Raw genomic sequence first — 12,635 nt, 5'->3', positions numbered from 1 at the left:
CTCTGGTTTCATTCTCTCTCTCTCTGGTTTTATTCTCTCTCTCTCTGGTTTTATTCTCTCTATCTCTGGTTTCATTCTCTCTCTATCTCTGGTTTTATTCTCTCTCTCTCTGGTTTTATTCTCTCTATCTCTGGTTTCATTCTCTCTCTCTCTGGTTTTATTCTCTCTATCTCTGGTTTCATTCTCTCTCTCTCTGGTTTTATTCTCTCTATCTCTGGTTTCATTCTCTCTCTCTCTGGTTTTATTCTCTCTCTCTCTGGTTTTATTCTCTCTATCTCTGGTTTCATTCTCTCTCTATCTCTGGTTTTATTCTCTCTCTCTCTGGTTTTATTCTCTCTATCTCTGGTTTCATTCTCTCTCTCTCTGGTTTTATTCTCTCTCTCTCTGGTTTTATTCTCTCTATCTCTGGTTTCATTCTCTCTCTCTCTGGTTTTATTCTCTCTATCTCTGGTTTCATTCTCTCTCTCTCTGGTTTTATTCTCTCTCTCTCTGGTTTTAGAGTCATAAACTGAAGTCAGAACAGACATATTCATATTTAGTCGTAGAAACAAACAAACAGAGTTCAGATCAGTTTCACATTGAACATCCTTCAGTAACGAGTTCCTCTGTAGAGGAAATGAGGCCAACATGGCCGACGTACCGGACAGAGAGAGAGAGAGAGAGAGAGAGAGAGAGAGAGAGATGGACGTCAGATTATCATCCTCTCTCTCTCTCTCTCTCTCTCTCTCTCCAGCAGCAGAGATGTAATCCGTCCATCCTCCCAGCGGAGAGATGGAGGGATTATAGACACACAGTGAATAACAGAGTTTCTGCTGCTCTCTCTCTGGTTCATTAATATCACATTATATTATATTATATTATCTATACTTTAATTATTATTGATCTATATCTTATTTTCATTATGGATTCATCTGCTGATTATTTTCTCCATTAATCGATTGATTGTTTGGTTTGTAAAAACAAAACTATTATTTATTTATTTTTATTTATTATTAACTAAATAATGTTAATACTTTAACATTATTAACATTATTACCAATACAATAACAATAATAATGTTACTAAAACATTATTGATTATTGGACTAATTGACTAAAGGATTGATTGATTATTGGACTAATTCATTAATGGACTAATAGATTGAAGGACTAATTGATTGAAGGACTTATTGATTAAACGACTAATTGACGAATGGACTAATTGATTAATGAACTAATTGATTAAATGACTAATTGATTAATGGACTAATCGATTATTGGACTAATTGATTGTTGGACTAATTCATTAATGGACTAATTTATTGAAGGACTAATTGATTTTAGGACTTATTGATTAAAGGACTAATTGACTAATGGACTAATTGATTAATGAACTAATTGATTAATGGATTAATCGATAAATGGACTAATTGATTAATGGATTAATTGATCAATGGACTAATTGATTAATTGATTAATGGATTAATTAATTAATGGATTAATGGATCAATGGAATAATTGATTAATTAACTAATAGATTAATGGATTAATTGATTAATGGACTGATGGTTTCAGCTGTACATTGTATAAACTGAGTTTAATTTATAACCAAACATCAGATTTTATAAACTCTTCAGAAGTTTACAGCTGTCAGATAAATGTAGTAGAGTAGAAGTCCAGTAAAGTAAAAGTACTTCAAATGTGTACTTCAGTAAATGTACTTAGTTACATTCCTACTACTGCGAGACAGTATGAATAAAACCAGATGTTCTTCTGCAGGTGTACGCCATCCTGGTGAGTCACCCTCCTCAGTCCAACGACCACCTGACTCCAACGCCGGTCTCCTACACCGCCGGCTTCTACCGGATCCCCGTGGTCGGCCTGACGACGCGCATGTCCATCTACTCTGACAAGGTACCTGAACCCTGTTCTCTCACAAGGTACCTGAACCCTGTTCTCTAACGAGGTACCTGAACCCTGTTCTCTAACGAGGTACCTGAACCCTGTTCTCTCACAAGGTACCTGAACCCTGTTCTCTGACAAGGTACCTGAACCCTGTTCTCTAACGAGGTTCCTGAACCCTGTTCTCTCACAAGGTACCTGAACCCTGTTCTCTAACGAGGTTCCTGAACCCTGTTCTCTCACAAGGTTCCTGAACCCTGTTCTCTAACAAGGTTCCTGAACCCTGTTCTCTAACAAGGTTCCTGAACCCTGTTCTCTGACAAGGTTCCTGAACCCTGTTCTCTAACAAGGTTCCTGAACCCTGTTCTCTAACAAGGTTCCTGAACCCTGTTCTCTGACAAGGTTCCTGAACCCTGTTCTCTGACAAGGTTCCTGAACCCTGTGACGGTAGTATGTTAGTATGTTACATAGTTTATGTTGTACAGTAGATAACAGAGAGACATGTGGAGCCTCTCCCGTGTTGCCTTCAGGCTCCATTAGTGCAGGTTGTAGAATATTTAGTCCAGTTTGTCCCAGTTCAGAGTCTGAACCCTAAACCTCTCAGAGTCTCTCTCACTGGTTACAATATTGATGAAATAATTCAGAGTGTCATCAGTCCCAGAACATCCCAGAATATTCCATCACTCCCAGTGAACAGCGCTCCAGTGATGAAATATTGACGTGTTTATCAGGAGGGTGAGTTTGATTTTAACACCAGCAGCAGCTGAGCTGGTTAAAGGGTTAAAGGGTCAGACCAGACCTGGTCCTACAGGTCTAGACCAGACCTGGTTCTACAGGTCTAGACCAGACCTGGTTCTACAGGTCTATAGGTTAACCATTTAACTGAGAGCAGCCTTTACTGGTCTCACACCAGTTAACTGAGACCGTCTGTTATACATAGCAACGGTCTGTTATACGTAGCAACGGTCTGTTATACGTAGCAACGGTCTGTTATACGTAGCAACGGTCTGTTATACGTAGTAACGGTCTGTTATACGTAGCAACGGTCTGTTATTCGTAGCAACGGTCTGTTATACGTAGTAACGGTCTGTTATACGTAGCAACGGTCTGTTATTCGTAGCAACGGTCTGTGATACGTAGCAACGGTCTGTTATACATAGCAACGGTCCGTTATACGTAGCAATGGTCTGTTATACGTAGCAACGGTCTGTTATATATAGCAATGGTCTGTTATGCATAGCAATGGTCTGTTATACATAGCAACGGTCCGTTATACGTAGCAATGGTCTGTTATACGTAGCAACAGTCTGTTATATATAGCAATGGTCTGTTATACATAGCAACGGTCTGTTATACATAGCAACGGTCTGTTATACATAGCAACGGTCCGTTATACGTAGCAATGGTCAATTATACGTAGCAACGGTCTGTTATATATAGCAATGGTCTGTTATGCGTAACAACGGTCTGTTATATATAGCAATGGTCTGTTACACATAGCAACAGTCTGTTATACATAGCAACGGTCTGTTATATATAGCAACGGTTTGTTATACGTAGAAACAGTCTGGTATACATAGCAACGCTCTGTTATACATGGCAACGGTCTGGTATACATAGCAACGGTCTGGTATACATAGCAATGGTCTGTTATACATGGCAACGGTCTGGTATACGTAGCAGCGGTCTGTTATACGTAGCAATGGTCTGTTATACGTAGCAACAGTCTGGTATACATAGCAACGGTCTGTTATACGTAGCAACGGTCTGTTATACGTAGCAGCGGTCTGTTATACGTAGCAATGGTCTGTTATACGTAGCAACGTTCTGTTATTCGTAGCAACGGTCTGTTATACGTAGCAACGTTCTGTTATTTGTAGCAACGTTCTGTTATACGTAGCAACGGTCTGCTATACGTAGCAACGGTCTGCTATTCTTAGCAACGTTCTGTTATTCGTAGCAACGTTCTGTTATTCGTAGCAACAGTCTGTTATACGTAGCAACGTTCTGTTATTTGTAGCAACGTTCTGTTATACGTAGCAACGGTCTGCTACACGTAGCAACGGTCTGCTATACATAGCAACGGTCTGTTATACGTAGCAACGGTCTTTTATACGTAGCAACGGTCTGTTATACGTAACAACGGTCTGTTATACGTAACAAGGGTCTGTTATACATAGCAACGGTCTATGATGAGGTGACGGAGGTGATTAACCAATCAGAATCGAGTATTCAACACTGCCTTGTAAAGACCTATAGCAGCAGATATCACTGATGATATTATACTGATGATATTACGGCACAAACATGGACATTCAGTTTTGCAGCTGACTGTCCTGTCTGGTTCTGACTCGCTGAGTCGGTTCTGGCCAGGCTCGGGTCGGACTTCTCTCCTTTCATTGAGCCCATATACACGTATACGTATATGAGTGCTCTGCACCGCTGGGTGGGTGAAATAATCCATCATTAATGAGGAAAATATGAATTGCGTTCTTTATTTTGAGAACCTGTGTTAGTTTATTGAACAGCTGCAGGAGAAACCGTGAACAGAGACGCTGTCGACATTTACACTCAGCAGCACAACTTCATTGATTATTTAAATCTCAGTGTTTTTCTCTCGTGTATTTTCAGATATGACATGTAGGAGAGCTTTATTCATTCATCTTTCATCACACGACTGTCACAGCATCCCAGAATAAATGAGACTGAGTGGAAACAACGGAGCCTTCAGAGACTCCTCTGATAGATCAGCTCCACTTCCTCCGACTCTCTCAACACTCTAATAATAATATAATAATATAATAATAATAATATAATAATATAATAATATAATAATATAATAATCTCTCTTTAGCTGTGTGACTGTCAGCGCTGAACTTTGTCAGTTGTCTTCATACGACCTGATAAGTACTGCAGGTCTGGGAAAAACATCCTTTCACCTCTGTATCGTGATTTATTTTATGATTTCTAAACAGATGTTTTAACACAAGAATGGATATATCTGCTTCATCTGAGTCTATGTGGAGGTAGAAGGAAGTTACCGCTTTTATTGTGGTAGTCTGAGTAACGTGACGTCATATCCGTTCCGTATCCGTCAACCAAAACAAACCTCAGAGTATAAAACGTTGAAGGGTCGTCGTGGATACGACCTGCACCCTCCCATGTTAAATCCAGCGTGGTAAACACTACACATCCAGTAAAGGATGGAAACACTTTGGGTTTCACACATTGACAGGAAAAGCAGAGCTACACAGAGCAGAGCTAAAGCTGCATGCTAACTTCTAAAAAAGGACAAAATATGTCTGAAAATAAGTCTGGACAAAGGCAGAAAAAAAGCCGAAAAAATAATCTAAAAAAATGTCTGAAATATGTCCGAAAAAATGCCAAAGTATGTCCGAAATATGGCCCAAAAGATGTCCAAAAAAGGCAGAAATATGTTCAAACAAAAGTCAGAAATATGTCCTAAAAAAGGCAGATATATGTCTGAATAATAGTCCAAAAAAAGTCTGAAAAATGCCTAAAACATTTCCAAAAAAGGCGGAAAAATATCTGCAAAATATCCGAAAAAAAGTCTGAACAAAGTTTGAAAAAAGACAGAAAAAATGCCAAAGTATGTCCTTGGAGAAGTTAGAGGAAGTAGACACGTGGGACTACGTCCGCTTTTCAAAATAAGGTGTTAACAAAGGGAACTGTATATACAAAATACATCTATGGTAATCAGATTGATGGATTATATTCATCAGAAGTATAAAACATTATAAATTAAAAAGAAAATCCCACTAATCTGTGAGGGAAATGTCTTTATTCTTAGATTTCTGGGTTGCTGGACAATCACTAATTCCTGACAATGATCCTGGTATATTTGACTTCAGGACATCTCTGACTTCATACATGCTGAGTGTGTTGATAAGCAGACTAATGCTGTGGTCTCCTCTCGTGGTTCCTCAGAGCATCCACCTGTCCTTCCTGAGGACGGTCCCTCCGTACTCCCACCAGGCTCACGTCTGGTTCGACCTGATGAGAGAGTTCAGGTGGAACCACATCATCCTCATCGTCAGCGACGACCACGAAGGACGAGCTGCTCAGAAGAGACTGGAGACGCTGCTGGAGGAGCGAGAGACCAAGGTTAGCTATACACACACACATATATACTTTATATATATATATTTACAGTACATATATATACATATATACACATAAACAAACATATACACATACTGTATACACTTATTCATATCAACATACACAACACACCAACACACCGATTCACAGTCAGCGTGAGGACACGTGTGTGCTGACCGTCATGTGTGTTTAGGTAACAATGTGTGTGTGTGTGTGTGTGTGTGCTTCGTTCTAATCCAGGTGTGTGAGCTGCAGTGTGTGTGTGTGTGTGTGTGTGTGTGTTGTCTCATCAGTTCATCCCTCGTCATCGTCAGACTGCAGTTTCACTTCTATAAACGGTTTCATCTCTGTGGTGCTATTTGACGTAAGCTAAGTTAAGTTGGCTAGTAGCTAACCCCTAGTAAGGCCTATAGCAGCAGAACTAGGGGCTGGTCCAAGGCCTATAGCAGCAGAACTAGGGGCTGGTCCAAGGCCTATAGCAGCATAACTAGGGGATGGTCCAAGGCCTATAGCAGCATAACTAGGGGATGGTCCAAGGCCTGTAGCAGCAATACTAGGGGCTGGTCCAAGGCTTATAGCAGCATAACTAGGGGCTGGTCCAAGGCCTATAGCAGCAATACTAGGGGCTGGTCCAAGGCCTATAGCAGCATAACTAGGGGATGGTCCAAGGCCTATAGCAGCATAACTAGGGGATGGTCCAAGGCCTGTAGCAGCAATACTAGGGGCTGGTCCAAGGCCTATAGCAGTAGAACTAGGGGCTGGTCCAAGGCTTATAGCAGCATAACTAGGGGATGGTCCAAGGCCTGTAGCAGCAATACTAGGGGCTGGTCCAAGGCCTATAGCAGCAATACTAGGGGCTGGTCCAAGGCCTATAGCAGTAGAACTAGGGGCTGGTCCAAGGCCTGTAGCAGCAATACTAGGGGCTGGTCCAAGGCCTGTAGCAGCAATACTAGGGGCTGGTCCAAGGCCTATAGCAGTAGAACTAGGGGCTGGTCCAAGGCCTATAGCAGCATAACTAGGGGCTGGTCCAAGGCCTGTAGCAGCAATACTAGGGGCTGGTCCAAGGCCTGTAGCAGCAATACTAGGGGCTGGTCCAAGGCCTGTAGCAGCAATACTAGGGGCTGGTCCAAGGCCTATAGCAGTAGAACTAGGGGCTGGTCCAAGGCCTGTAGCAGCAATACTAGGGGCTGGTCCAAGGCCTGTAGCAGCAATACTAGGGGCTGGTCCAAGGCCTATAGCAGTAGAACTAGGGGCTGGTCCAAGGCCTATAGCAGCATAACTAGGGGCTGGTCCAAGACCTGTAGCAGTAATACTAGGGGCTGGTCCAAGGCCTGTAGCAGCAATACTAGGGGCTGGTCCAAGGCCTGTAGCAGCAATACTAGGGGCTGGTCCAAGGCCTATAGCAGTAGAACTAGGGGCTGGTCCAAGGCCTATAGCAGTAGAACTAGGGGCTGGTCCAAGGCTTATAGCAGCATAACTAGGGGCTGGTCCAAGGCCTGTAGCAGCAATACTAGGGGCTGGTCCAAGGCCTATAGCAGTAGAACTAGGGGCTGGTCCAAGGCCTATAGCAGTAGAACTAGGGGCTGGTCCAAGGCCTATAGCATTAGAACTAGGGGCTGGTCCTAAAGTTGTCGTAAGGAATCAGTGCCTTGTCTCGCAGTGTCGATGTTACAGTTTCCTTTTGTGTCAGAGGACACATCACCAGCCTGTATTAGTTTGATTTATTAGTAATGTGACAGCGGGCTAACGATTAGCATTAGTGCTAGCTATGGATATGCTAATTATTAGCATGTCGTTTGCTTTATTATCTGCTCAACAAATGTTTGTAGAACTGAAACTGCTCTCTGTACATCCCTCCTTCATCCCTCCATCATCCCTCCATCATCCCTCCATCATCTCTCTGTCATCCCTCCTTTACCTTTCCTTCATCCCTCCTTCATCCCTCATCCTTCCTCCTTCATCCCTCCATCATCCCTCCATCATCCCTCCATCATCTCTCTGTCATCCCTCCTTTACCTTTCCTTCATCCCTCCTTCATCCCTCATCCTTCCTCCTTCATCCCTCCATCATCCTTCCTTCATCCCTCCACCATCCCTCCTTCATCCCTCCATCATCCCTCCATCATCCATCCTTCATCCCTCCGTCATCCCTCCTTTACCTTTCCTTCATCCCTCCTTCATCCCTCATCATCCCTCCTTCATCCCTCCATCATCCCTCCTTCATCCCTCCTTCATCCCTCATCATCCCTCCTTCATCCCTCATCATCCCTCCTTCATCCCTCCTTCATCCTTCCATCATCCCTCCTTCATCCCTCCACCATCCCTCCTTCATCCCCCCATCATCCCTCCATCAACCCTCCTTCATCCCTCCATCATCCCTCCTTCATCCCTCCATCGTCCCTCCTTCATCTCTCATCCTTTCATCATCCCTCCTTCATCCCTCCATCCTGCTGGCTTGTATATTCTTTCATCCAAGCAGCTTCTCTTTCATCGCTTTCTTTTTTTTTATCTCCACCAAGAATGTTTAGTTTTGTAGTTTGTTTCTCAGAAACTGGAATCCTCGGAAAAGTGACAAAGTGACAGAAGAGGCTGAGATGTCCTCAAATCAAACACACATTTTATAGATAGATCTATATAGATCTATATAGATCCATATAGGCCCTGATCAGACGGAGCGCATTCGAAATAGCTTTCAATGAGTGAAGCGTTTTGTGCGCTGCTTTTACGTTATTTTTATTTTTGTGCGTGTGTCTTGGAGGCGGTGGACACTAAGGAACCTATAGAAACCTTTTATATATATTCCTTGCTGGATACCCGGATCTTTATGACTTCATCAGCTGTTGCTAAGCTCACGTTAGCACCCATTCCGTGGTTGCAAACAACACTTTCTGATCGGGTACGGTGCGCCTCGCGTTTTCCACCTGCAAAACGGGCTGTGTCTGATTGTACATTTCAATTCTATTTATTTATATAGCGTCACATCATGGCAAAACCCGGCTCTGGATTGGTGGCCATCTGCCTCGACCCGTTTATTAATGGGACATGAATATATACATATGGAGAGGAAGAGGAGGAGTTCAGTGTGTCATAAGTCCCCTGGTAGTCCAGTTCTATAGCAGCATAACTAGCGGCTGGTCCAAGGCCTATAGCAGTATAACTAGGGGCTGGTCAAAGGCCTATAGCAGTATAACTAGGGGCTGGTCCAAGGCTTATAGCAGCATAACTAGGGGCTGGTCCAAGGCCTATAGCAGTATAACTAGGGGCTGGTCCAAGGCTTATAGCAGCATAACTAGGGGCTGGTCAAAGGCCTATAGCAGCATAACTAGGGGCTGGTCAAAGGCCTATAGCAGTATAACTAGGGGCTGGTCCAAGGCTTATAGCAGCATTACTAGGGGCTGGTCCAAGGCCTATAGCAGCATTACTAGGGGCTGGGCCAAGGCCTATAGCAGCATAACTAGGGGCTGGTCCAAGGCTAATAGCAGCATTACTAGGGGCTGGTCAAAGGCCTATAGCAGCATAACTAGGGGCTGGTCAAAGGCCTATAGCAGCATAACTAGGGGCTGGTCCAAGGCCTATAGCAGCATTACTAGGGGCTGGTCAAAGGCCTATAGCAGCATAACTAGGGGCTAGTCAAAGGCCTATAGCAGTATAACTAGGGGCTGGTCCAAGGCTTATAGCAGCATAACTAGGGGCTGGTCCAAGGCCTATAGCAGTATAACTAGGGGCTGGTCCAAGGCTTATAGCAGCATAACTAGGGGCTGGTCAAAGGCCTATAGCAGCATAACTAGGGGCTGGTCAAAGGCCTATAGCAGTATAACTAGGGGCTGGTCCAAGGCTTATAGCAGCATTACTAGGGGCTGGTCCAAGGCCTATAGCAGCATTACTAGGGGCTGGGCCAAGGCCTATAGCAGCATAACTAGGGGCTGGTCCAAGGCTAATAGCAGCATTACTAGGGGCTGGTCAAAGGCCTATAGCAGCATAACTAGGGGCTGGTCAAAGGCCTATAGCAGCATAACTAGGGGCTGGTCCAAGGCCTATAGCAGCATTACTAGGGGCTGGTCAAAGGCCTATAGCAGCATAACTAGGGGCTAGTCAAAGGCCTATAGCAGCATAACTAGGGGCTGGTCCAAGGCAATAGCAGCAGAACTAGGGGCTGGTCCAAGGTATACAGCAGTTTAACTAGGGGCTGGTCCAAGGCCTATAGCAGCAGAACTAGGGGCTGGTCCAAGGCCTATAGCAGCATAACTAGGGGTTGGTCCAAGGCCTATAGCAGCATATAATTGTTTATCATCTGCCTAACAATGAACGTTTATGGAGTGTTTTTTAATTACGTTGCCTAAAGGAAGCATAAATAAGCAAGTCCGTCTGAGTTTGAACATTTTCACTATTTTCTTGTGAACTTCTGCTCTCATTTAAATTTTAAAAAGAATCTGTCGTGTCTCTTGATTTATTTTTTATCATTGTATTTAAAGACAATTTATTTTCTAAACGTTTTCTGTTATATTTTTATATTTTTTTGTGCCGTCTTGGTGGAGTTTTAGTTCATTTTCTTCTTCTTTTTATTACGTTCTTTTTTGTTTTTTTTCTTTATTCCAGTTAAAAACACCTTTGTTCAGTTGTCTCTTTCTCTGTGAGTCTGTCTGTCCGTCCACGTCATCTTTCAGTTCTTCACCTCCGTCTGTTGTCTGGTTTCTCATCTCCTCGACACTGACGGAGTCGTGCAAACACATCTCAGCTGCTTCTGTCCCAGCTGCCGACCTGCCTCGCTGTTAGACCAGCTGTCTGTCTGACTGTCTGTCTGACTGTCTGTCTGTCTGTCTGTCCACGGGTCAGCAGACAGACAGACAGGTCTCTGGTGGATCAGCAGTATCAATGAGACGACACAGAACAAAGTGATCAGTAGTGATAAATGATCAGTTAATCAATAACTCCATCAACATTTATACTCAGAGGTAGAGGAATTACTCTTGTAAAAGTATTAATACCACAGTGTAGAAATACTTTGTTACAAGTCCTGCATTCTAAATGTTACTTCAGTAAAAGTACAAACGTATTAACATCAAAATAAAGTACCCAAAGGAAAAGTACCCATTGTGCAGAAAGAAAAAATAGAAGATAAAACAGGAGAATATAAATTAGAGTATTAATTAGTTTTAATTTTATTTTTGACAGCGATTCGAGGATCTATTATGAATGTTGCACAACATTTTTTTTATCTTTGAATGTCTCAAACATGATGTAAACAATATCATTTAACTTTATATTCGGTTGATTTGTATCAGAGAAGAGGATTTATTAATGATTTATTTTTCTGATCTGTAACACCGTCGGTGAAGCTCGGTGGACGTTAAAGTTTATAAAACTTCCTGTGTGACGGAGGAGCCTCACTGAGACTCATGAATGTTGGAGGAGAAACATGAATATTACAGCACATTAGTTAAAGGAGGTGAACTGAAACTGCAGCGTTGAATTAAACATCTTCTGATTCATAATGTAATAATGAGGAATCTCACAGAGGCTGCTGTACAGTCAGTCACAGTCTGGACCGGACAATAGAGTCAGTCACAGTCTGGACCGGACAATAGAGTCAATCACAGTCTGTTCCGGACAATAGAGTCAGTCACAGTCTGGACCGGACAATAGAGTCAGTCACAGTCTGTTCCGGACAATAGAGTCAGTCACAGTCTGGACCGGACAATAGAATCAGTCAGTCACAGTCTGGACCGGACAATAGAGTCAGTCACAGTCTGGACCAGACAATAGAGTCAGTCACAGTCTGGACCGGACAATAGAGTCCGTCACAGTCTGGACCGGACAATAGAATCAGTCAGTCACAGTCTGGACCAGACAATAGAATCAGTCAGTCACAGTCTGGACCGGACAATAGAGTCAGTCACAGTCTGGACCGGACAATAGAGTCCGTCACAGTCTGGACCAGACAATAGAATCAGTCAGTCACAGTCTGGACCAGACAATAGAATCAGTCAGTCACAGTCTGGACCGGACAATAGAGTCAGTCACAGTCTGGACCCGACAATAGAGTCAGTCACAGTCTGGACCGGACAATAGAGTCCGTCACAGTCTGGACCGGACAATAGAATCAGTCAGTCACAGTCTGGACCAGACAATAGAATCAGTCAGTCACAGTCTGGACCAGACAATAGAATCAGTCAGTCACAGTCTGGACCGGACAATAGAGTCAGTCAAAGTCTGGACCAGACAATAGAGTCAGTCACAGTCTGGACCGGACAATAGAATCAGTCACAGTCTGGACCGGACAATAGAATCAGTCACAGTCTGGACCAGACAATAGAATCAGTCACAGTCTGGACCAGACAATAGAGTCAGTCACAGTCTGGACCGGACAATAGAGTCCGTCACAGTCTGGACCAGACAATAGAATCAGTCACAATCTGGACCGGACAATAGAGTCAGTCACAGTCTGGACCGGACAATAGAGTCAGTCACAGTCTGGACCGGACAATAGAGTCCGTCACAGTCTGGACCAGACAATAGAATCAGTCAGTCACAGTCTGGACCGGACAATAGAGTCAGTCAAAGTCTGGACCAGACAATAGAGTCAGTCACAGTCTGGACCGGACAATAGAGTCAGTCACAGTCTGTTCCGGACAAT

At 43.4% G+C, this 12,635-nt stretch overlaps 1 protein-coding gene across 3 annotated transcripts in view; it reads left to right on the top strand.

The window, feature by feature from the left end:
* LOC119484213 (glutamate receptor ionotropic, NMDA 1-like) overlaps window positions 1–12,635 on the top strand; it is a 61,324-nt gene that overhangs the window by 19,103 nt on the left and 29,586 nt on the right. For all 3 annotated transcript variants that reach the window (XM_037762902.1, XM_037762903.1, XM_037762901.1), the window contains exons 3-4: window positions 1,758–1,892; window positions 5,829–6,005. In XM_037762902.1, coding sequence (XP_037618830.1) covers window positions 1,758–1,892; window positions 5,829–6,005 — 312 coding nt within the window. The remainder of the gene's footprint in view (window positions 1–1,757; window positions 1,893–5,828; window positions 6,006–12,635) is intronic.

Source organism: Sebastes umbrosus, unplaced genomic scaffold (genome assembly GCF_015220745.1).
Source record: "Sebastes umbrosus isolate fSebUmb1 unplaced genomic scaffold, fSebUmb1.pri scaffold_105_arrow_ctg1, whole genome shotgun sequence".
Classification (NCBI taxonomy): Eukaryota; Metazoa; Chordata; class Actinopteri; order Perciformes; family Sebastidae; genus Sebastes; species Sebastes umbrosus.
Note: the sequence above shows the minus strand (reverse complement) of the source record. Positions and strands in the feature narration are given on the sequence as shown.